General features: G+C 40.4%; 1 protein-coding gene and 1 long non-coding RNA gene across 2 annotated transcripts in view; one reads left to right on the top strand and one right to left on the bottom strand.

Annotated features, from left to right (window-relative positions):
* KLHL14 (kelch like family member 14) overlaps nt 1-17,626 on the bottom strand; it is a 101,074-nt gene extending 83,448 nt beyond the window's left edge. The window contains exons 1-2 of the mRNA XM_033178034.1: nt 17,051-17,626; nt 15,782-16,774 (exon numbers count right to left, since the gene is read on the bottom strand). Of these exons, the coding sequence (XP_033033925.1) occupies nt 15,782-16,731 (950 nt within the window). The 5' untranslated portion in view covers nt 16,732-16,774; nt 17,051-17,626. The remainder of the gene's footprint in view (nt 1-15,781; nt 16,775-17,050) is intronic.
* Nucleotides 17,122-24,817, top strand: LOC117064000. The gene is made up of 3 exons (XR_004429212.1): nt 17,122-17,239; nt 18,186-18,411; nt 19,453-24,817. It is a non-coding gene; the product is annotated as an uncharacterized LOC117064000 (long non-coding RNA).
* Nucleotides 24,818-26,216: the final 1,399 nt, after the last annotated feature.

Here is a 26,216-nt window from a genome sequence, read left to right as displayed (position 1 = left end):
TGAAGAGCATAAATTGCAATGGAAATAGCATCTCATTAATCCTCCCCACATCCCTGTGAGGAAGTTGCGTGGCAAGCATTAGCTCTCAGACTAATCCTCCTGCCTGCAAGTGCAACGCAGGGTCCTGCTGCTCTCTAGCACAGATGCTTGCTACTGAGCAAGCTGGTGGAGACAACTAATATGTGCGTGACAGGAGAAAGCTCTTCTCTTTGTTCAAGAGAGAAGTGGTTCTGTGCAGCCTGTCACAGTGGAGTCATTCAAGCTCTGTGTAGCCTAGTGACGAAAGGAGATAAAGCATCACTCTCAGGCTAGTGATGGACTCGTAAGTAATGCCTGCATTTAAATTCCTAATAAAGCCCAATTATTAGACTATGCTGCCTCCTGAGGGCCAATCTCATTACTGAGACTTCGTCCTCTCTTTTTATCTCTCCCTCCCATCTGGCTGGCTTTTGGAAGAGATAAGAATGACTTTTTGACCTAAGGAAACTTTGGCACCTGCTGCAGAAGAAAAAGTGCAGAAAGACACCAAGGTCGCAAAATAATAATGAAAATTCAGGTTCAGAAGGATGCAACATCTTTCCACTAAAATTATATCTCTGAGAGAGTGAGACATAATGGTAGAAATGAATATTTTGACAGCAACATGCCATTCTGAAGAAAGGAGTTCAGCCATTCAAGATGATGCTCAGTGGGACAACAGCCTCCTGATCTAAAGTCCAATTTCATTCATTACTTTAACTCCAGGGAGAGGTTCCTTGTGGGGAAACTGTGAGGCTCTTTCTGAGGAACTGGAGCCAGCCTCCTGCCAAGCAGGCTGTTTCCAGTCGGAGATTCACTGCAGGAGTGGTCATGCAGGGAGATAGTGAGAAAAATTAGTAACAGGATAGTTTTCTCCAGGCTTCTCCTGGAATATTCATGGCAACAAACAGGTGTCCATTTTCAAGAAGGGACTTTCAGTGGATTCCTTCTAAAAGGACTCAACATTTATTTTAAGGGAAAGAAAAATGCTATGAAATCATCCCGGGGTAAAGATAAAAGAAGAAGGTTATCCTTATTTTGGGATAGGTCTGCAGCAAGGGAGGGAGGCAGGCCCTGGTGGATGTGTGTGCTGTGGAGACAATGAAGTGTGGCTTGTGGAATCCTGCTTAGGGACACCCTGCTGCTGTGGGTGAAATGGAATCTCTTATCTTCCTCTGCTTTTCCTCTCCCTCCTTGTAGGGAGCCAGTTCTTTCTCTTCTTTGCTGTATCATCAACCCTCGAGGGACTATGGTGCCACAATGAACCCTAGGTGGAGGGCTCCGTGGTATCTAGGAAACCCTCCAAGGTCATCCCCTGCTGGAAAGGGAATTCACAGAAGCCTCTGAGACACACCCCATCAGCTAATCTGGAGCAATATTCTTTTCATTATCAGATCTTTGACATGCAGCAACAAATTATTCTGAAAAGTTTACCATGTTCTCTGAAGCTGGATTGTGGATGCTATACTGTGTGGCTTGAATTCTTCTGCAAATTCTCTAGCGTGGTAGGGACCCAAATTTCATCTCGAGGAAATAAATCCCCCAGAATTTGGTCATTTCAGCAACTTTCCCTATGACTCATTTCCCTTTTTCTCATATCAATTAATCAAATTTCTATTAATTTTGCAAAAATTTTTCCCGAACTTATCTTTTAATACATTACTCTCAGTATTTTCTCCTATCTTTTAGAGACATGTAGCAAATTCAAAAAACAGAAGCAATGATTTGTTGAGTTCCATGATTTTCAAAATGTGGTCCAAAATCTACTGGTAGCAAAACTACCTATGTCGCTTGCTAAACGTGCAGGTTCTTGGGACCTCCTTTCAGATCAATTTATTTAGAATCTCTGGGGTGGAGCTAGAGAAGATATATTTTATTAAAAAACTCTATGGTTGATTCTTTAAAAAGCTACTGGTCTAGGCAAGATCTTCTGGAATTGAGGAAAAAGCATCTGCATTTTTTTCCTCTAGTAGCTTTACATTACTGAAAGAGCTACTTATACACTGCTGACTTGGATAACTGCTCAACTGCCTAGATAACTTTGCTTGTATGGATCTAGTTGAAAAGTAGTATTTCAGTTAATTTCCCTGTTTTCTAATTTTGTGTCCTAGACTTGGCCTTGTCTATGGATTAAACTGTGTTCCCTCCAAATTCATGTGTTGAAGCCCTAACCCCCAAAATGACTATATTTGGAGATAGAGTCTTTCAGGAGGTAATTAATGTTAATAAATGAGGTCATAAGGGTGAGGCCCTGATCCAATACGACTGGTGTCCTTATAAGAAGAGGAAGAGACACCAGATCTTTCTCTGCATGTAAGCACAGAGAAAAGGCCATATGGGGATACAGCAGGAAGGCAGCTGTCTGCAAACCAGGAAGAGAAGCTCCACAGAAATCAACCCTGCTGGCATCTTGGTCTTGAACTTCCAACCACCAGAAATTGGAGACAATAAATTTTCATTAAGCCACTTGGAGACTTTAGGGTTTAGACTTTTCTTCACACACACACACACACACACACACACACACACACAAACACATGCATGCAAATGTGAAACACTATGCAAAAAAACCTTTCTAAGGTGAAATAATTCCTTCTCTTAATAGGTCAAAAGAATGACTGTTTCCTGGAAGTTGGACTGTCAGTTTGATTAAACTGATGGAAGGCTTGAGGGGCTCTTTCCTGCATGAGAGGTGTCCCTTTTCCTGGGATCGATTTTTACCTAGACTACTTGCTGTTGGTTTCATTTGCTGCTCCTTAACCCTGGAAAACCCCCAAATCTTGATTTTATTTGAGTGCATCAAGGGTGGTGTTTAACGATTTCAGTTTTGCATTGTCTATTTTCACTTTTCAATTTTGAATACAAGAATGCCAATTGAAGTGTGTCCAGATTCCAGGTGTTCTGAAGTGACTGTCTAGAATTGGTACCTTCTCTACATGACTAGAACTTCTGCCAAGGGAAGAAAATATCTTCTAAAGACAAAAACTTGTGACTAATTTCAAGAGGTTTTCTGCATTCTTGGGATTTGTTGAAAATGCATTCTAAAACCTGTAAAATAATCACATTCTTTGATAATACCTTGTCTCCGTGAAATATAAAGAAATCCACATTACAATCCCTACCATCTTGCTCTGAGAGCTGTCATGGTGACTCAGTCTTCTTTCTTAAGTATCAAATATGTAAATCTTTCCAGAGAAAGCAAGAATTTGATTGTTCATGAAGATACATAATCAAAATAGAAATTGTTCTATTCAGCAGCATAAACATTAAGCCCAAGAAACAATTTGTTGACCAATCTTCCATATCCACACACTAGAAGCGACAATGAAGTAACAGTACCCCACTTACTAAGAGTAGTAAAAGTAATTTCTCTTCAAGAGCAGCAGTAGCAGCAGTTTTTGTCCCCAAGGAAAACTGCCGGGAGACTGTAGCAAAGGAAAGATGAAACCAGGTAAGTTATTCTCACGATAAATTTAGCTTTTCCATGTTGGAATCCACTTGGTGCTATGTGTGGTGAAGCCCTCCATCGAATCTCAGCCTTGACTGAAAATCCCGTGCTTTGCTGTTTCCTGCTGATCCCCACAAGGAACGTTTTAAATTGAGAGCTGCTGTTTTTTTTTGCTTTGTTTTCTTTTGACACGCAGTACTTCTTCTTCTATAGTGCTTCTTATCAGATATCATGTCTTGGAAGTCAAAAAACTTTCACCTTATTTTCCTAAAGTAATTATTGTATTAACATTGCTTGAAAAAAATATTTCTTATGTGTCTTTAAGAAAATTTAAGTAACTCAAGTAATGAAAATATTTTCCTTGAAATGAAAGATTTGCTTATCCAAGTCCAGGATATCATTTAAGAAATATGATGCCCAAGTCATCAAAGCTAAAATGATTACATGAAGAGGAAAATAAACAATACCAAAATCAATCACAGATATTTTTCTCTGCCATACCAAATACCAAGATTTTTAATAATAGTCATAAGTGTCATATAAAATCATCTAGAGAATTTTTCGCTGTACATCTGCATGTATTTTATTTTCATTTTTGCAAATAGTATAACCTATTCCTGCAGAAAGTAGCCCCAGCTGTGATCTAGGTACCATAAGAAGTCCTATGATGCTTACAGGATATTTATAACTTAATCATAAACAGACACATAGCACAACTAAAAAACAAATGGCCAAAGAATTTGAATAGACATCTCTCTCTCTCTCTCTTTTGTATTTTTTGTTTTGTTTTGCTTTTTTGTTTTTAGAGACGGTGTCTCGCTCTATTGCCCAGGCTGGAGTGCAGTGGACCGATCACAGCTCACTGCAGCCTCAAACTCCTGGGTTCAGGCAGTTCTCCTGCCTCAGCCTCCGAGTATCTGGAACTATAAGCATGCACCACCAGGCCCAGAGACATTTTTCAAAATAGATATGCAAGTGGCCAATAAGCACATGAAAAGGTGCTCAACATGATTAGCCATTAGGGGAATGCAAACCACCATGAGATACTACTTCCCATCTATTAAGATGGTTATAATGAAAAAGACGGATGAGTAGTGGTGAAGATGTGGCGCAACTGGAACTGTCATAAACTGCTGGTGTGAATGTAAAATGGTGCAGCTGCTTTGAAAAGCCATCTGGCAGTTCCTCAAAAGGTTAAATATTTGTTTAATGTTAACTGGATTAACATATGAGGCAGCATTCCCACTCCTAGGTGTATGCATACTCAAGAGAAATGAAAAGATATGTTCATACAAAAATTTGTATAGGCATGCTCAGGGCAGCATTATTCATAATAGCAAAGAGTGGAAACAACCCACATGTCCATGGATAAACAACAAAATGTAGTTTATCTGTACAATGGAATATTATTCAGCCATAAAAATAAATAACGTAGTATTACCTGTGACAACACAGATGAACCTTGGAAATACACTACATGAAAGAAGCCATTCAAAAAAACCCATATATTGTATGATTCTATTTAAATGAAATGTCCAGAATAGGCAAATCTCTGATGACAGAAAGTAGATTAGTGGTTACCTAGGGCTAAGAGTGGGGAAGATTACGGTGGTGGTGAGGGAATGATTGGTGATTGCTAACAGATACAGGTTTTAGGGGGAGGAAATGATTAAAATGTTCTAAAATTGTGGTGATGGCCACACGACTCTGTGAATATACTGAAAACCATTGAACTATATACTTTAAGTGGGTGGATTGTATAGTATGTTAATTACATCTCAATAAAGCTGCTCAATGTGAATCTACCATGGGTTTTCTAAATTTTCTGATTGCATGAATAGATCAAAAGGATGGAATAAAATTCCAGGATTGGCCTGGGCTCTGTACATCACTCGAAGGTGGATAAAATGAACATAAACTTAAAATGATGACTAAAATGGATAATGCTTCAGCAGAAGCATAATCATTATCAGAACAGTGTCAGGACTCATGTGGAAATCCAATTCTAAACATTTTGTATGGAAGTGAAAGTCCTAACAACTGAACAGAAAGGTAAGTAGATGTAAATGGAACGATTCCTATAAAAATCCAAGCTATCAATCATTGAATATTTATAGCCAGGCACTATACTAAGTGATGTACATACATTATTTTAACATTTAAAATTGCCCTAATGAAGTGGGTATTCTGATGTGCATTTTATAGGTAAGGAATCTGAAAATAGGTTAAGTAAATTACCCAAGGAGAAGCAGCTTGTAAGTGGTAGTGGTGAGATTTAAACTAGCATTTGTCTAACTTTCAGGTCTTAATTACTACACAATACAGCTGTTTAAGATATCTGCATTGTAACCTTCTCTCTCTCTCTCTCTCTCTCTCTCTCTCTCTCTCGTCATTTTGGAGTGAATGCTTATGAAACCTTAGGAGACGGAGATTACAGGAATTGCCACTGACATGGTGGTACAGTTGCTATAGTAACCAATCCACCAAATTCATCTGTGCTACTGGGCACACACTTCTGCCTCTGTAATACACCCATACTGACTGGGATCTCTCACTGTATCAGTGAACTCCTGTTAATGCATATGAAATAGAAAGTGGTGAGGGCCCAGTGTACACCTGATAGCATTAAAGTGTTTCCTTTAAAGTTTCCCTCTCTGACTCAGAGGTTATTCCCTCTTTTAATCCCATCATTTTGCATGGGATGCTCTGATGTGGTTGGTTTTGAGGGGCGCTCAAAATCAGAGCCAGACAGCCGTCTGTTGTTTTGCTCTAAGGAGGATTTACAAATATGACTATTTTCTTTTTGGTGACAAATTGACCGTCCCAGCCCAATAATTCCTCACTCAGTGCCAGATTGTGAATTGTGGACCATCCCACCCTGACCCTGACATTCAAAATAGACATTTATCTGATAAAAACACATCTCAGAAATCACTCTATAGAAAATTTGAAGGGAGCACCCAACAATATGCGATTGGACTGTGTACACACACAGGCGCACACACACACAAACACACATACACACACATTCATCTTTCCATATTTTTCAACAATGCCTCTACATTTTCAAGGACTTTTTCTTCTCAGATATTGCTGCTTTCTCTCTTTTTCCTCCTCTCCATTTCACTGGCCTCGCCTGTCTTCAGAGGCACCTGAAGGCACATAAGGCAGGGAAGTGAAACCGACTGTAATTCTTCAGTTCACTTCTCTGCAGCCTCCAGTGAGCCAGTCTCCATACGGTGGCCCAGCTGAGCTCTGAGGAAGTTCAGAGTCCCCACGCAGGTGCAATTTGCCAACCCCCTCACAGGCGCTCTGGGAGCAAAGAAGCCAGACATATGCATGTGAAAGGCTTTGGGAGCAGCAGAAAAGAAAGTCTCTAAGCTTAAGTTTCTGAGATTAAAAAGAAGAGGAACTCTCTTCTATGAAAGGAAGAAATGAAAGACATTTGTAACTCAACCAGCCATCATTTTCCTTTTGAAGAATGAAATACAAATTGCTGAGAGCTGTCGAAAATTCTAATGCTCCCACTTCCTTCTGATGCCCTTGGTTTCACCTCTGGTTCCCTCCAACTTCATTCTCCTGGTGTTAACAGTCTCTGACTATTTCTGTGCTATCAGTGGTATCACAAATACGTCCTAGTGTTTTTTTTGATAGGCAAAAGTGCATTCAGGTAAATTTTGCTAAATATGTCTTTTAAAATTAATAATATACAAACTTAAAACAGCATTTTATGTTCAGTTTTTCTACAATCTCAGCTGATCTTTCTACAAACCCTGGTAAGTAGTTAGAACCATAATTATTAGCCCATTTTACTGCTGCAGGACTCGACTAAAGTGGAACCAGGCCCACTTAGGTTTATGATTCCAAAGGCAGCAGTGTTTCCACAATAGTATTACTTCTTTTCTCAGTTCAACTGAAAAACATGCTGATTTTTCCATTTTAAAATGTATCTATGTTGTAAATAATCCTTAGCAGGGCCTACAACTTCCTGTATGATTTGGACAACCCCTCTTGCCACAAATGTAGCCACACACTCTTTTTTTTTTTTAATTCCTGGAAGGTGCCAAGCTCTTTTCTGCCCGGGAGCTTTTGCACGTGGTTTTCTCTCAGCTTTGCCGCTACAATTGCACACTTTGCCTTCTCCCCAGGCCCCTTACTTAGAATGGCTCATCTTTCAGGCTCATCTTATACCTTTGCTGCAGAGAAAGTCTTCTCCAGTCACTGGATAAGGTTACCGCTGTCTGTTACAAAGTGTCCCAGCCCATGTCACTTTTCTCTTATAGATTATGTATTGCCAGTGTGATTATTTTGTGTTATTATTTACTCTTTCTCTTTTTACTGTAAATCGCATGCAGTCAGAAACGTGTCTGTCTTGTTCAACTCTGTATCTCAGAACTTAGCTCAGAGCTTGATGTACCATATATGCTCAATACAAATGTGGGGGATATTCCACAGAACAACTTCTGATTAGTAGTAAATTGCAGCACATCACTCTAAGTTTTCACTATCAGTGTGACACAGTCATCGGCCTGCATTTAAAAAGCTGTCAGAGGTCCTGAAGTTCTCCTTGCTTCTCAGGTCTTTTGCCAGGTCAGATTACAGTGGGAATTAAGATGATTTTGCAACAAATGCAGTTATATGTTTATCTCCTTATATTCACATAACGGGTTGTCCTCCTTGAATTCTGACACTTCTGAAACTACTGCATTACCTAGCACAACAATGGGTTTAAAAAAAACAAGAAAAAATCTTATTAACTCAGATTACATATACACAGTTATTGAACCGAATGGAATTATAGGCGTTAAGGTACCATGATTGACATTTTTTTCTTGTGACAATATTTTCTTTCTTTTGAGGACTGACTTTTTTTTTTTTTCTTTTTAATGGAACTCTGTCTATAACTCTAAATTATATAAGGTTGGGTATGCCATGATTTAAGTGTATCTTGATTTGTACTTATCTTGATTTGTAAATATTGAACACCTAATTTCCAGTCTTTAGAACTTTCTTGCCCATCTTCTTTTTCTTCCTTTTTCAGATAGTTCACATTCTTAATAACTTGTTTGATACCCCTTATTCCTTGCATTTTTCTTACTTCTTGTTTTTCTTCTTTTTCTCATTACCCTGTAATTTATGTTCTCTTTTTATGGTAGGCATTCCCTAGTACCTTTCTGCTTTACTTCTAATGTTGCAAATAGTTCTAATCCTATATGCATTAATATTATTTGTGAATAGATAAACCTCTCTGGTATTTACAGTAAAATGAACACACTCATTATATCATCGTATTACAACAGATAGCCTTTTTCTGGTTAAGTCACCCTCCTACCCATATCAAAATAGTGTTTTTGTTTTGTTTTAATTTAAATAAATCATGAGTAGTAATTCATGTATTGTGAATTATCTTGGAAATCAATGAAAAGGACATGGAAAATGAACATATTTTCTGAATTCTGAATGAATGAGAGAAGACAAACATTTATGATCTAACAATTGTTAAAATGATTTTCTTGAAACAAAACATAGACAGAATAAATTTTCAGTTAGAGAGGTCTTATTTTATGTTATTAAAATATACAGGTATTTTTATAATTCCAGCTTCTACCTGGTTATTTAATCACCTGAAAGCATCACCAACATGAATAGTGTTTTACTGTCACAAAAACAAATCTGACACCCCTCTAGTACTTCAGTGCACAGAAATCCAGGAAAAACAACTTTTGGTTGAAATTCAAGCTTCAAGGTTTTTTTTTTTCATAGTTATTTTTCATAGTTAAACTGAAAGTTCTTATTTTTCTTTCTTTATTTAAAGTGCATTGGCTCATTCTATTTTTAGTAAGTCAATATTATAGTGCCAAATCTCAGCAACTTCATTATTTAGCCCCTTAATTCAGAACTAATAATTAAGTGCTGTAGACCAGAAGGATAGAATTCTGACTTTCTAATGTCTTCCCCTCATTCTTCATTGGTTGAGTGGCCTGAAGAAGAGTTAGATGGCAGGAACTTTTAATGACTTTTGTGATGTGGTAAAACAGAAGTGGAAGGTGTAGATCAGAGTTTGTCTTTTGTCGATGCCATATCTCCAATATACACTCATAATGGCAGGGTATTCCCCTGGTGATAAGGACCTCTGACTCAATCCTATTCAGATAATTGGGTAAATTAGTTATCTTCTCTGAGTCCCAGTTTTCTAATTTTTAAAAAGGCTGAAAGGGTGCTGTAAAGATTAGAAACACTGTAAGTGATAAATCAAGCTTTGTGGTAGTTGCTCAGTCAGTGATAGCTACTATTATTATTGGCAAATAACAGGTTGTGTGTATGTTTACGTGTGTGTAATCATCTTTAAAGTTACCTATATTTTTATTGCACATTAGCTTTGTTGATTGACACTGAGCCAACCTTAAGTGTCTATCTCAATTATATTTAAGACCAATAGCAATATATAACGAACTCACATTTTTAGATCAAGGGTCAGGCACTGAGTTAAGTGCTTTGGTTACAAATATTCAGAGAAGTCACTGTCTATTGGGGTCTGAGACAGACACCGAAGACAAACTACGATGGGGTAAGTATTCCTCCAGAGGTTGTTCACATTGCAGAAGGCAGGCAGGATGTATACTCAATCCAGCTGATCCACTCAGAAGTCAGGAATCCTGATAACACATGCCATTTGATCAAAGCAGCTGGAGATACAGACTGACACTCAGAAAAATAATTGTTCACATGTTCATTTAGATTAGTTTGCCTAGATTAGTTTGCTGAATATGTGCCCGTTAATCTCAGAAAAATAGTGTGTTAAATATACTCGCCTACTTTGATTTCCTACTCGAAATGATTAAAATATCATATAAACAATATTTAAGCTTCTTCTGAATAATGATGACCATTCTACATTAGGAGGTTTTATATCCAGTATGCTTGAAAAAATGAGAAACTTATCCATTGTTTTAATTAATCACTATTTAGCTTCCAAGGATCACTATTCAAATCCTTAAGTCACATTCTGGAAAAATTAACTTCTAACTTAGAACGGTAGAATTATTTAGACTTGAGTTCTTTCCAAACAGAAGGATGAAGACTAATAGGGATTTTTTTCCACTAAAATAAGGGCAAATTGTTTTTATCCATTTTCTTCACTGATACATCCCAAGTGCCTAGTACATGGGTTGGCAAACCGTGGCTCACAGAATAAATCCAGTCCACCTCTTATTTTTATATTTTTGTATAGCCTGAAAACTAAGAATGTCTTTTATGTTTTCAAGTGGTTGAAAAAATTAAAAGAATAATATTTCATGATGTGAAAATTATATGAAATTTCAGTGCCCACAAATGCAGTTTTACTGTAACACAGCAATGCCCATTCGTTTATGTACTGTCAGTTGTGTTTTTGCACTATAGGGGAAGAGTAGCATAGTTGCAACAGAGACCTTGTGACCCCAAAGCCAAAAATAAACACTGTGTTGCTTTTTATAGAAAAAAAATTGCTGACCCCTGGCTTGGAAAAACAACTCTCCTAATTTTTTTTTAAAGTCAGATACATTAATATTTAACCCTCACAAGTTTCTTTTTTAAAAGAAAAGTCTTAAGTCTACATATAATTCTTCAGTCAATTACTAGATTACAGCCTGGCTAGCATTTGAGGAGTGATAGTAAAAAACAGCATACTGTGAATGACAACATAGACTTGCCACACTGCCTGGGTTCAGCTGTGCAATCATGGAGCAATGCTTAGCTTCTCTGTGAATCAGTTTTTTATCTATATGATGCTAATGATGGTACTCATACCTTGGGTTATTATGCAAATTCAATTAATTAATGTTTTGTGAAGTGCATCAACATCACCTGTTACGCAGTAGCCGTTGTAAAAAAGGTAACCAATTTTTTACTGTTTTTTTAAGTTAAGAAAATTGGGATACTTAGAATTTGCTAAGGTAATGAGTGAACCTCATGTTCATAAAAATGGTAAAAATACAAGCATGAATTAAAACTGGAAAACGTCCACTTTTAACAGTAAGTCCTCTATTTCAATACAATACATTGGTATCCTTTTTAATTACCTTCTGATTGTAGGATGTAACTATTTGACTCCCACACCGGTTGATGTGATTTTGTAATCAATGGTCCTGTTTCAGATAATAAACAAATTGTATTCTGAATGGTTGAATAATTTCTGATACAAAATTTAACTACCTAACAATTTTTAATCTGAGGGTATCAAATTGATATAAAGGGAAGTAACAATTTAGAGAATGCATGGATACAAGATTAGTTTGCTTTGTTAAGGTTATTATTCAGTTCTTAGAAAGAGAACCAATAGAAAATATTGTCCTACATTTAATGAAACACTTTCTAAGCACCAAAGCCAGGAATCAAAACTGTATATTAGGAAATGTAATGGCATTTTAGTTATTGCAAGTCATTTTAGTAGATAGATAGTTAGTACCCTTCATGTTTAAATAGATTTTTACATTAATTTATGAGAAATCTATGAATAGACTATGTTTTGTAGTAAATGAAATCTTAGGTAGTCTCCTGTTGTTTATAAAATATAATTTCTTTAAAACTACACTTTAATATGGAACCCCACACAGGACATAATAGCTAGTTGTTAAATGCTTAAAAAATATGATTATTTCATGAATGTATTTCTATTACAGGTGTTTTCTTGGAGAAGGTTCAGTAAACTTTTGTTATGTGCAATAGTAACGTAAATTAATGTATTGATGAAGTACAACATTGAGCCTTATTTCATAATCTTAATTCATTCAACTTTTAATAAGCATTTATGTGTTACATTGTGTGAGGTGCAATGAAAATGTAAAACATCAGTTAATTTTATCCAGTTAGTTAATATCTAGTCCAATTTGATTTATTTGGGATTATTGCTAAATTATACATTAAAATTTCAAACTGCAAATAAAAAATTTGGGGTTACTTAAGCTAAATTTAGACTATAAGTCTTCTGTTATTTACATGTAATGTACTGAACACTGCATATCACGTCACTTTATGAAACTAAATTTTCATGCTTTAGATGATGTTAATATTGACTTGCAGAAAGATTAAATCAAGCTGATTTAATCTATCCATCACCTCACCTCTTTATCATGTTTTTGTGTTGAGAATGTTTCAAATCTACTCTTTTAGCAATTTTGAAATATATAATACTTTTTTAATAACTGTGGTCACGTTGTTGACGCAATAGATCACTAAAACTTATTCTTCCTGTCTAACTGAAACTTTATATCCTTTGTCAAGTCTTGTCATCTTAAATTACTTATGTGCTTATGTGTGTATTTGAATACAGAGTGACAAGTTTCTTATTTTACTTATTGTCCTTATGTTAAGTTTGGTGAAACGGAATACGAATTTGAGTGCGACTGGTAAACTTAGAAAAACTAAGCAACAAGAGGGAATCTTTTAAATTAATTTGAGCATTTGTATAAAGATTTTATACTTGGGCTCCTTTACTTTTCTAGACTTAATAAAAATTCAAAATTATTTAATAATCTTTAAAATCCTTAAATTATGATTACATTAATATCTCTACTTTCTATAGATAATATATTCTTTAACAAGTGAACTCTGTTTTGAAGTTATTCTATTTGCTTATACTTTGTACTTATTCCAAAAGACTGGTCAATTTGACATTTTCATCTCCCTCTCTGAATTTAATGAACTCTTTTATATTTAGAGTTTAATAACTACAGGTGGATAAAAAGTAATAAATACAAAGTCCTTCTATTCAATTGTCTTCAATAAAAGTGATGTAATCTCAAAACCAATTGGTTAACACATTTATCCCTGTTAAGCGACACATAAGGCTGAGGGAACATTTTTATATTACACTGATGCTGTAATAAATGGGCTGATTTGATACTGCTGGTTGCAACTTACAGCATTTTTGTCTACTTTAAAGTTAGGAACGTCATGGTTATTTTGGCATTCTTCCTGTGAATTAAAATTAAAATAATGTAATTAGTCTGTAAAATTCAAAGTGCTACATTTACGAATAATGGAATAAAACCCAAATTATATTATTTTGAGGTCAATGATAGGTTCACATGAACTATTTTCTTTTCTGTATCTTTCTCTTTTAAAAGAAAATACAGCTTTCTTCCTACTGCAGAAGTATCAGATTCTTGCAGCACCCATGACACTTGTAAGCATTTAGTGGCCAGACACCACTACATATCCTTCAAATGATGTGGCCCAGTGAAGCTGGAAGGTGTCGTCACGGAGCCAGGCAGCCTGGTATCTCAGCCAGCCACCAGGACAGAGCCAGCAGGCCTTAGCTGGTGTGCTGAATCTTGACTAAAGTGGGAAATGGATTTTGCATTTTGAAAGTCAAACTCTTCTAACATCGAATCTTAGGACATACCTATTAAATACAAGTGCATTGAGAGCTTCAGAAATTATTCACTGGACCAAATTTATAAAGCTCCTCTGCCAAAATTACTTTTAGAATAAGTTAAATCTTAACTTTATTATTCCTCTGGGTTTCTGAATTTATACCGCATTATACATATTTTTTAAAGTATGAGTAAATGTATGTTCAGAACTATAACTGTGTTGTCTGAATTACTGACTATGTATGATATATGCTAAATGAAGTATACTTGTAGGTCATTTAAAAGTGGTAAATATTAAAATGACAGAATATTAATCACCAATGCCCATTGCCCATCACACTGAGTTTGCCATTTGGATCTTTAGACAAGCGAAAAATTCCAACAAAATAAAAATACTTTTCATGTTTTTTTCCTCATTGGCCTCTTGTGCTCACTGTTAAAAGCACATGGGGATTTAGATTCTTGTTTCTTCTATTGTCCTATTAACATCTTTTGACAACCCGATTCATTAACTCATCTCCCACAGATGTTAGAAAAATCAACTTACAGGATTTTGTTACAAGTTCAAAATTCCTCATGCCTACTCTTGGCCTCTCCTTAACACTAGAGCTGCCTAAAAAAGTGTAGAGAATATCTTCCATTTCTTGAAACTTTAGTTACCTAGGTCTGGTGGAAACATAATGACAAATACACACACACACACACACACACGCACACACACACTCCATTTAATTCTATAAGGCTGCACAAGGTGGGCCCCATCCTTTAGACATCATTCTGTTTGGGAAAATGCCCTGCTAGATTTTCAAACCATGTGCTTTGCTAATGTAACACTTTGGTGGTTAGGCTAGTGTAGCCTGGCATCTGGAATCATGATGTTTTATCATGAGAAACTGAGAGGATACTGTTTCTCTTTTCTAAAAAGAGAAAGAAACCCTTTGCTAGGGCTCATTAGAAATGGTTTTAAAATTGGAGCCAATAAAACACGATTGTCAATTCCTACAACCTTTTTATCTCAGCAGCATTTTTAAAAGGCATCATTTCTCTCTCCCCTGAAATCCTACTTGCAACACACACATCCACGTTTCTAACTAGCAACAACAGGAGCAGCAACAACTCCCCAACTTCTTTGTCACTGGTGAGCAGGCACACAGACCAAGTGGAGCTAGAAGCCTCTCCACTCCCCCATCCCAATTTTCAACTGCACTCTTCTCAGAAATGGGAGTTACTAGGCAAGATTCACCCCATCACCCTGAAATCTCTTGCTTTACTCTCCTTTAAAAGTGAAAAGGAAAGGCTTTCCACAACGTAGAAAAGTTTGCCTGGGCACATGATACCAGCATTTCCAATAGTGACCCTAATAGACAAAGCATTTTGGAGCTCTGACATCCACAGGGAGCAGATCCCAGTCATGAAGAAACAACTTGAGTGTGTGACAGCAAGACCATGAGAGCCTTCCTTTACAAGCATCCCCTGGGCTCTTCTGCTCACCTAAGGCAGAACTGAGGAGGGGTGGAGTGGGCTTTCCTCACCACAGGATCCCTTTTCTAGAGCAAGCCCATCTTGAGATTTGTAGGGAGAACTGGCTTAGAGAGACTGCCAAAGCTACACTTCTAACTCTCCTGGCCTTTGGCCCCACCTGCCTGTCAATTTCAGTCTGAGTCCACAATTCCCATGTTTATGGCTCTGGAGATATCTAGAACCTCGGCTTTGGAGCGCTCAGGGATGCTGTTAGGCCAGTTCCCTATTGACCTTTCAGGGACTCTGAAATCAACTTTCCCCACACACTCTGAATTGTTTGCGTTTGTTTTCATCCTGCTGGAGCCACCCGCCCAGCCCACCCATCTCTCCCTCCTCCCTGCCCCTTCCCCTCCCTCCGGCCTCTCTGGCTCTCTCCCCCATTCCCCCCCCCCCCCCCCCCCGCCCCGCCACCCCCGCCCTCCTCTTTGTTGTCTCCTACCTGCTGGCCAGGCTCTGCCTGCAGTGCTGCCTGAAGGGCATCAGGTGGTAGTTCATGGCGTCCAGCAGCAGCTTCTGGCAGACCGGGTCGGTTCGCATGAAATCCACTGACTGGACCCGCTCTACCAGCTCTGGGGCTGGGATCAGCGCGAAGCGGAGGCGCTTCATGAGGTCAGGCGCGTACTGCATGCGGGTCTCGCGGTCGTGCTCCAGCCACAGCACGGACATCTGGAAGAGCGCCAGCTCCGACTCCACGGGGGGCGGCAGCGAGTCCAGCAGGGCGCGCATCTCCTCGAAGTTAAGCAGCAGCACATCCTCCACCAGGTACTTGTTGGCCAGCTTCTTGGTCTCCTCCAGGCCGTGCAGCGCGGCGATCTTGCACACCTGCTTGTAGTTCTGCACCGAGATCTGGTCGTTGAGGAACTGCACGCAGAGCTTGGTGACCTGGGGGATGTGCAGGATCTTGCTGACCGACAGCACCTCCTCCACCGTGTCCAGGGACAGGGTCACATTGGCCGTGTAGAGGTACTCGAGCACCAAGCGCAGCCCGATGGACGAGCAGCCCTGCAGCACCAGGTTGTTGATGGCCCGGGGACTGGTCAGCAGCTTGTCGTCGGGGGAGGAAGAAGGAGTCCCGGGCTCCTCCTGCGGCGGCGGCTGCTGCTGCTGTGACGGCTGCTGCTGCTGCGGCGGCTGCTGCTGGTCCTTGAGGGCCCCCAGGCCGTCCTGGCCGCCGACCCCTCCCCCGAGAGGGGGGTGGCTGGAGAAGAGCGATCGGAAGTACTGCGAGCAGGAGGCCAGCACGGCCTTGTGGCAGTGGAACTGCTGGCCCTGGGCCGTCAGGGTCACGTCGCAAAACAGCTGCTTCCTCCACAGCAGGTTGAGGCCGTGCAGCAGGTTGTCGCTGTGGCTGGGGTCGAAGGTGGAGGTCCTGTCCCCGGATCTGGACATGGCGAGCTGACTCGGTGCACCTGGCTTTAAACCCTCCTCCAACCTGGCAGACAGGGGTGGGGGATGGGAGGGAGGGGAGCAGGGTGGTGGATGGGGTGGGGTGTGGTCGGGGTGGGGAAGGGTATGGAGGGGAGGGGAGGGCGAAGAACAAGAAACAAGGCTCAGTTTGGCTCCCTCCTGGCGCGCTCCGGACCCCGACCCTAGGAGGAAAGTCCGAAGACGCTGGATCCGTGAGCGCCACCAGAAGGGCCCTGTCTGGGGTCCCGGCGCCGGTTCTGCTCCCTGCGACTCCTCTCGCCACCTCCCACACACTTCGTACCTCACTTTCCTAAAACCACCTCAGCTGTTGGCAGCAACAGCAGTGGCAGCAGCGACGGCAAAGTGGCGGCTGAGGCCGAGGCACCTCGTGGGCTCGTGTCCATGCCGGGCCGGAAGAAGGGAAAGGCCGGGGAGTGGGGAGCCCGGGGTGCTCTGAAAGCGCAGAGGCGACCGACGGCGAAGGTTTCAGGTCAACTTATGCCCGAAGCTTTGCTTTTCGCAGTTGGCCCAGTTTGGGGGAGGGGGTAGGAACAGGGGCCCGACAAGCGCGCGGGGTGGGCGAATCTTAGCTCTCCAAAAGCTGGGACCCCCTTCGATTATCCATGCTGCCCCGAGAAACTCCTAGGCTAGTAGTCTGAGGGAGGAGATAAAGCCCTTTCTTCTCCCGGGAAAGTGCAGCGGAGCGCGGTGAGGACCCGCTCAGTGGACTCGGCAGAGGCGGGAGCTGTCCTTATCAATTCGAGCTCATTTCCTTCACCCTGGCCCTGCCCGCTTCCCTGCTTCGCAAACTGTTGGCTTCCCCGTCACCACTCAGTTTGGCTAATTTTCCAGAGACACCTTTAAACCTGGCAGGAGAATCCTTCCACCACCCCCACCCCGACCCGGTGGCCCCCTTTCCCCCGTCTGGCTTATTTCAAAGCGCGGAAGTTCGGGCATCTATCTCCCCTTCCAGCGCGGGGCGGCACAGAGGACCCAAGGGGAGGAAGTGGGGCTGCGAGGACGCGTTTGGAGCGGGAGCCGGGAGGCCGGGAGGCCGGGAGGGATTCCTGTGCACGGTTTTCCCTCCCGGGCACCAGGCGCAGTCGCTTTAACTCCAGTAACTATGAGAAGTTCAAGTTAGAAGGCAGGTGTTGGGGGGAGGGGTGGGGGCTGTGGAAAGAGCGGGGGGGCGGGGGCGCAGTGGGGTGCGGGGTCTCTGCGCCCCACCCAGCATCGTGGCCGGCTGCCGCAGCTCCCTTCTGACCCCCTCGGTAGAGCCCCCAGCGGCCCCCTACTGGGGCACCCCCACTCCCCCGGCCCTGGAACTACTTCTGTAAAAAGTCTGAGCCGCCGGCATCTAGGCGGAGGAGGGCAGGGTGGGGGAGGCGAGGCGAAATCGATACGCCCGGTCCTTAACCTGTAATTGCACCTTCCAGGGCTGAGCAGAAAGGGACCCTCTGCTCGCATCCCGCCCGCGCGCCCGCCCGTCCACCCGCCCGGGAGAGCCGCCGCCGCCGCCGCCTCCCAGCTCAGAGGGATCCCGCCGGACCTGCCCCTTCCACTGCGGCTCACTCTGCCCTGCCTGGCGCCGGTCCTGGATCGCCGGCTTCCTATTTATACCAGACTGGGCTCCTTTCGACTCACTTTACCATCCCGTTCCAGGTGGACCCTACCCTCCCTCGCGCTCCCTCCCCCGGCAGCACCCCCACGCCCGCCCCCAAAGCTCTGGCTTGCCTGAAACATCTTAAGAGTCTCTCTCCCTTTAAGAGGACCCGGTCATACCTCTCTCTAGCTCTCTCCGCTTCGTTGTCTTCCCCCCCCATCTTTTCCTATTCCCCTTCCTTCTTGTTCTCCTCCCTTGCCTTTCCTCCTCATCTGCTTATTTCTTGCAGTAGGAGTTTTATTCTTTATGAGCGTTTGCCATACAACTACCCCCACCCCCAACACCTCTGAAAGACTCCCTCCCCGGCCCTTCCCCCTACAACAACCCAAAAGACAGAACAAAATACACACAAGGCAGACACAAGGCCAGAAACTTACCTGCTCTCAACCAGCTGCAAAGTCAAGGCTCACTTAAGCTCCCCCCAAAAATCAATTGTCCTTCCTTTTTAAAGGTTTGCTCTCTCCTTGGGAGGGGGAAAACACCTTCTGGTTCCCAACTCCAGGCAGTCACTCTTTACAATTTATTTTGTCGTACATCATTTGATCACCATGAATTAGCAACAGCAAGAAAATGTAGGAGAGGGAGAAAAGAGAGAAAGAGAGAGGGAGAGAGAGAGGGAGAGAGAGAGAGGGAGCAGAGCTTTCTGCAAGAGAAGAAGAAGAAAAAATGTACGTGTGACAAATTATGCTACCAAGAAACAACACATCATTATCCTTGGGCCTGGGGCTCAGTGAGTCGTAACGAGAGTAATAGGAAATCCACGGTTGGGGAGAGAAACGGTCGTGCTTGGCCAGTAGAGAGAGACCATACAGGGGGATGGATGCTGGAGAGACTCGCAAAATTATGGCTCAAGGCTATTGTAAAAATTGTCGAGCGTAAATGACTGCGATTTCAAACATCTTTGGAAGAAAGAAGGGGAAAAAGCGAGCCCCCCCCTCCCTCCCTCTCCCTCTCTCTCCCTCTCTCTTCTCTCTCTCTATAAAGAACCGTCAAGTTTTAGTGCGCATTGCTAATTAGTCAATTTCTCTCTGCCTTCACAGGCTGGCGACTTCGCTGCTGAGCTGAAACTGCTAATTTCTGTGACCAGCTTTTTTCTTAGCTGTGATCTGGATGAATGAGTAGCTGTCTCACAGAGATGACAAAAATAAACTCTAATCCCCCCCAAAATTTCCACTACATCTTTCTCATGCATAGATTTATGATCTTCAAGCGCTCTGTGCAATATGCAAACTTTTTTTGTGTCTGTATATATGCTGTTGTTTCCAGATTTCACTACATTGGTATGCTGCTTTTCCCTTCCCCCCACACCTCCCCCTCACCCCCAGCACTATGAAATGCAGAAACAGTCTGATCTCAAAGTATGCTAAGATATCACTTTATTCTGTTTTGGTATTTGGGATTTGGGTCTGACCTGGAAGATACTAGCCCTTGCCTAAAAGGTGAGTGGCTGAGGATACACACCAGGGTGGTGGGAATAGAGCTGGTAGACAGAATAGAGGACAGCCCTTTGCTTTACATTTGCTTACCATAAAGCACTATTCAAGGTTTATGATCTTATTTGAAAACATATTTTCTCTATCATTTTGTCTGGTGAAACAACTGCCTCTGAACTTCTCTGTCAGCTCGTCAGCAGATAAGGGTGCAGAAGTCACATTTTTTTTTTTTTTTTACTGAAAGATTATCATATTGTTGGATTTGTATTTCAATTAGGAGTGTTTGTTTTGCAGGAGGTAGAATCAAGTGCTAGGAAACCCAGCTGCAATTTCACAAATGTAACCTTTCAACTTTGGAACTCATCTGATATGTAAGGGCAACCACCTAGTGCTCACATTTTTGACCCTGCTTACCATGCAAAAGGAACCCCAGCATGTTTCTGGAATTTTAGCTGTACCAGAGATTCATGTGCATTGTGGTAGAGGACATGTTCTCCAGACTTATCTCATGATGTATTGCACCCTTACATTTATAGCCCTGCATTTCGGTCATCAATGGGGGTTGGAGGTGTCCAAGAAAGAAAGAAAAAAAGAAGCAGAAAAAGGAAGGCATGCCCTTAAGTAAAATGAACACGAAGAAAGCTGGTCATGAGCTAAATTGAGCTTTGTTTGCTATTAAATATATGAATATGATTCATTCTAATTTATATGTGCTCTGATGAGTAAACTTATTAAAATACATATCAGGGCACCACTGCAAGACATCTATTCACACCCCCATCATCCTCTTTGATTTGTGAGAGATGGAAAGACACCTGCTTAGGAAAGGGAGGAAAACTAACAATTCTGAGGTTCAGAAATAGAGATTCCTCATTTACAATGATAATGTTAACATGTACATGGGATATTCACTCTTAAATAAATTAAGAAGGATCAAACTGAAACATTTAACCCTCACAAAAGCCCCCCCTTTTTTTGTCAAGGTTCTAGATTATCTGAGAGTAAGACTTCTTTATTCAGATCCTGTTGAGATGCTGCATTCTCATATTTATGTTTATAATGGAAATGCCCTAGTACATGATTAAATCATACAAAAGAATTTTGCTGTTGTTGTTTAGGGCAGAGGAAAGAGAACAGATTATCCAATTCTCCCGGCCCTATTATTTGTTTTGATTTTTTTAAAAAAAATTCCCTTGTTTGGGTGTTGAATGGGATGATCATGTGACTCTAAGATAGAACATTTTTGGAGTTCTACGTCACTAGCAATTAATGCTATTAAGTATGTGGAGTGTCACAAAACTCTCATACATGTAAAGTGCAATTTTTATTTATGCTTTTGATGTTGATCTTTTATGGACTTCTCATGAAGTATTTGGAACTAAGCCCAAAGGCAATAATAGTATTTCACTTAAATTATGGCCACCTTCCTGTTTTATCATGAAAGAAAGTATGTTCGTAGGCCTCAAAATAGCTTAGTTTCAAATTTCTATTTTTCTATGGATAGGACATATTGGTCACAAATTATGATTACCAGGCTCTTTATTGCTTCCAAATACTATAAAAGCCACATTTCAAACATTTTAGCTACCTATAATGTTAATGCTTATTTAACAACTAGGGTTGAAGGGGAAGAGAGTGGGATTGGGAGCTGGCAATTCTAAAAATGTCTGTTGAAGTGGATAAAAACATTTTCTTCTGCATTCTAAAGTTATCTGATAATGTTTAAGTTTCAGAAAAAAATGCAATTCTGGTTATTTTATAAGCAATTAAAAAAATATTGATAAAACATCCCTTCATAATCTGTGCATAAACTAACATATATGTCAGAATAAATCTCACACCTCCAGTATCTTATACTGACTCTGACTGAAATTATTGCAGAACTCACAAATGAGATGACACTATTTACAATAAATCTCATTAAGAAAGATTCAATTTGCAGCAATCAGATGCTAGCTACTAAGCGATTGTAAGTATTTGAATTTTATCCTACTTCAGTGTTCAACATACAGAAATTGCATCTGTGTGTTTGATCTGTCCTGCTGAGCACTATCAGCAGCTTGCATCTCTGCCACTATTGTTTTTAAAATGGCAGGAAGGACGTGACTAGTCAGGAGCACTCAGCAGGATGGATTTCACATGGCATAAGAAGAGCCAGAATTGTCTTTTTTAAAAAAAATTAAATATGATTGTGTAGTCGCCTAATGCAAGTCATCTTCATACTTCCATAGAATTATCAAAATTATTCATTAGTGAATTTGCATTTAAACCATGTACAATGGAAAGATTCTGAAACCATGGCCACTAAGCAGTCTACTAGAGCTGCCATTAGCTTCTAGTGGTCTGGTCAGCCTTCAAGGTGGCAGAGATCCAGGCCTATCAGTGGCTCCAGTTGCTCAGGATCGTCTCACTGGACTGGAGGCACTGAAGATTATCTTTAGAGCAGTTCTAGAAATGTTTTGCTGCTTGACATATAGGTGCAGCCACACTGAAACTTTATTTTCCTTATTCTTGACTTTTCTGCTTAGGATTTATGAGTTATCATCAAATTGCATAAACATCGGAGCCTGGTCTCCCCTGTGTCTTTTGGATAGTAAACACTACTTCAATGTGATCTGACCTTTAAGATTACCATTATTGTGGAATGGATGGATAAAGCAAGAAATTATTACATTTTACACTTGGAATAAAATTGAGTAAAGAAGGACCACATAGCTCCTTCAAAGTTAGGGAGCAGCAAAATCCAGACACAACTCACAGATTTCTAGGTTTTTGTTTTTGTTTTTGTTTTAATCTTGAGTAGATGGGTCAAAGATATCACAGAACCATCAGCACTGAGAAGCTTATTAAAGAACACAGCATCTGAAATAACAATAAGAAATGGTGCTATTGGCTAACATTTAGGCAAAAGCCAATGGTTTGATATTGCTCTGCTGTCAAGCCCAACTCTGTGGCTGGCATTCTAGGTTCCCAGTATTTAGCTCTAGCTCCTCTGGGCAGCCTGTTCTGGACACGCTCCACTGTTAAACCACAGCACCTATTGTGAGGCTGTGTCCTTTTGAGAGGCCTTCGTTCTCTACGAATAGAAATCCCACTTACCTCTCAAGAGTAAACTCAGATTTTTTCCACTATAAAACTTTTCCTGGCAACCTCCAACAGAATAACAATGGCTACTACTTATTGGGTTTATTACTGCGTGGTGGACACTGTTCTAAATCCTTTAAATGTTTTATGTTCTTAATCCTCTTGCTAATCCTATGAAAGAGTATGGCAGTTTGAAAAAACAGCTCAATGTCTCCACCCTTCCTGGTATACATACCACATTATAATGTGGCTTTGCTGCTCCTCTCATCAAGTGTGGATTCGACTTACCCAATCCTTGAATGTGAGCTGGCCTTATAACTTGCTTTGACCAATGGAATGTGCCCCAGAAGCGACCTTGTGCCAATTCTGAGTCTAAGCCTCAAGAGACCTTGTGTGTTTCAACTCTCCCTCTTAGAGCTCTGCCAGATGTCATGTGATGAAGCCCAGGCTAGCCTGGTAGAAGACGACACATCGCATGGACAAAACATTCCCTAGATTGCCCAATAGCTGAACTCAGATGCATGAATGAGCCCAGCTGAGACAGGAGAACCAACATACTCCAAATGACTGATCCACAGAACCCTGAGTTAAATCAATGGCTGCTGTTTCAAGTCATTAGCTTTTGGGGTAATTTGTTCCATAGCCAAATTAGCTGCTGAAGAAAGGTACTATTATTTTCATTTTACTAATGAGCAAAATGAAATGCAGAGAAATCAGGTAAATTTTTCAGAATCACACAACTTTTCAAAAGTAGTGCTTAGGTTCAAACCAACACAGCCTGACTCCAGGGATTTACCATTCTACTGCACTGGCCACAAAAGAAATGCCTGCCTCTAGGAAACATTTATTTATTTATTCATGCATTCATTCATTCATCAAGTATATATTAAGTATCTATTGAATACCAAACACTGTGCTAAACATCAAGGAAACAATGATGAATAAAACTGCACTCTTGTCCTCAAGAGGCTTACATTCTAGTAGAAGAGACAAGCAGGTAAATTAGCTTCAGCAAGTGAATAATTATACTTGATAATTGCTCTGATAAGAGTATGTATAAGAAATTATTGAAGCAGAAAGAAACACGTCTCTAACTTCCTCAGAGTACTTATTATCTGTAACACTCTTTCAACATTTATTATTTACTGCTTTGTTAATTGCTTATTCAGGGAAATCTGTTACCATCTTAACTAGATTATAAGCATCAAGGGGAGAAAAAGCCCTCTCTCTGGTAAAAATCTCCCATAGTACATAACTTTGTGTCCTGCCCGTAGCCGTTATTCAGTAAATACATTGATGGACTATTGCAGGTGAATTTTCAAATGTATCAGAGAAAGAGCAGAGAGAACAAGGGAAGAATTTAACAAGCAGAGACTGTCAGGTATTTGACTAAACTGGTATTAGTCAATCTCCAGATTATAATGATCTACTGTCTTAAAATTAATAAAATATTTATTCTATTGTGAAATTATTACAGCACATAGCTAAGACTTTGATGGGACCTTAGTAAGTGCTTTATCCAAATTTTTTACCTATAGCCACAATCACCCAGCAAAGCTCTCTAAAACTTTGAAGAGAGTAGTTGCTTTAATAGTAATTAAACTACTCAACAAAGGTAGCACAGAGCTGCAATTCTGTACATGAATTCTGGAAGCAGATTCCCTGGAATTGAATCCTGTTCTGCCACTTTCTATCGGTGTGACCTTGGGCAAGTAATCTCCCTGTGCCTGCTTTCTTCATTTGAGAATGGGATAATTATAGCACCTATCTCAACAGATCTTATGGTGTTTAAATTGTTGTAAATATTTGTAGGTCCTTAAAACAGTGCCAGACACATAGTGAATGCTTTGTGAACATTTGTTAAATAAAAAGTAGACAGATGTAGCTAGAGAATTCTCTTCCTAGTTTTCCTTTTTTTCTTTTCTACAGATTATACCTCGTGCTTAACAAATATTGAATGATGAAAAGAATACATCTACTTTTCTTAGGATTGTAAGGATTCATGATGCTACTCAAGAGGCAACTAGTCACTTTAATGAAAGTACTACTATTTTTGGCTTTGCTCTCTAGATATTGTATGTCTATATATATTGTTTACCTGTAGTTTTAAAAACCATCACCCTTTTCCCTCTGGGGACATTGGTGTTTCACGCATGTCTTGAGTAATTAAGATTTTTAAAAATTAAGGATATTTCGCCTTTCTGGCAATGATGATCTCCCCATGAGAATATGCCTCTTGTAAAGGAAATTCTTCATCCTTCTTCAAAAAAGGAGGAGAGGAAACACAAGAAGTGCCTGATGCAGCGCTCAGTTTCTTACTTTGTGGATGTGAAATGTTCAAGATGCTGTAAAATCGCCATGGTCTTTAGCCATGCACCAATGGTGGTTGTGTGTGTTGACTGCTACACTGTCCTCCACCAGCCTACAGGAGAAAAAGCAGGACATACAGATTTTCCTGCAGGAGGAAGCAGCACTAAAAGCATTCTGAATCAAGATGGATGGAGAACGATCCCAATAAACACAATTGGATATTAAAAACTAAGGATATTTATTACTAATGATGATTTAATAACAGGTTGCTGAATAGATGCAGGACTCTGAAAAGTAGCTTTTTGGCACTAGGCCTTCATGACAATGACTGAGATGAGAGAGGATGTTGTGATTGGCTTCTGTCTCTGACATGACCTGGGCCTCTAGACAAATCACTTTCCTTTTTTCAGGTCTCAGTTTTCCCATATGTGAAGAGAGAGAGCGTTTCCTTCGTTTAACTACTGTATAGGCTTGCATTCAGAAAAAGTGAACTGAATGTTCCCCAAAGTATAATTGGGAGCCCTCCTAGTGATTTGCAGGATAAGTTGGAGGTTAAACAGGAGAATAAGGAGGAACATATTCTTCTCCCCTTGAAAACTTCCCAGAGGCTAGAGGTCAGAAGAATTTACCCAGTCATCTTTGTGGAAATCATCACAAACAACAAGTAAAACATGTCAATGTATTTTGAGTGCATTGGCAGAAATTATATTACTTATGTTCACAAATTATTTTATATGCATCAAAAGTTTTCAAAGGATTGGAGTTTATTGGAAAGTATTTTTTACATTCTGAATGCTCATTTTAGAAGGGTATGAAACTCTCTATAAGCAAGACAGTGAATCTTTATCATAAAGAGTTATCATCCAAATTTGCAAATTATTAAAATCACCCTCTCCACCCTCAAATTTTTCTTTCATTTGTGGCAATAATTTTGTTCTTTCTCTTACCAATTCTTAAAAATGAATATATGTATTGCT

The sequence above is a fragment of the Trachypithecus francoisi genome, unplaced genomic scaffold, assembly GCF_009764315.1.
Source record: "Trachypithecus francoisi isolate TF-2019V2 unplaced genomic scaffold, Tfra_2.0 Lachesis_group19, whole genome shotgun sequence".
Taxonomy (NCBI): Eukaryota; Metazoa; Chordata; class Mammalia; order Primates; family Cercopithecidae; genus Trachypithecus; species Trachypithecus francoisi.
Note: the sequence above shows the minus strand (reverse complement) of the source record. Positions and strands in the feature narration are given on the sequence as shown.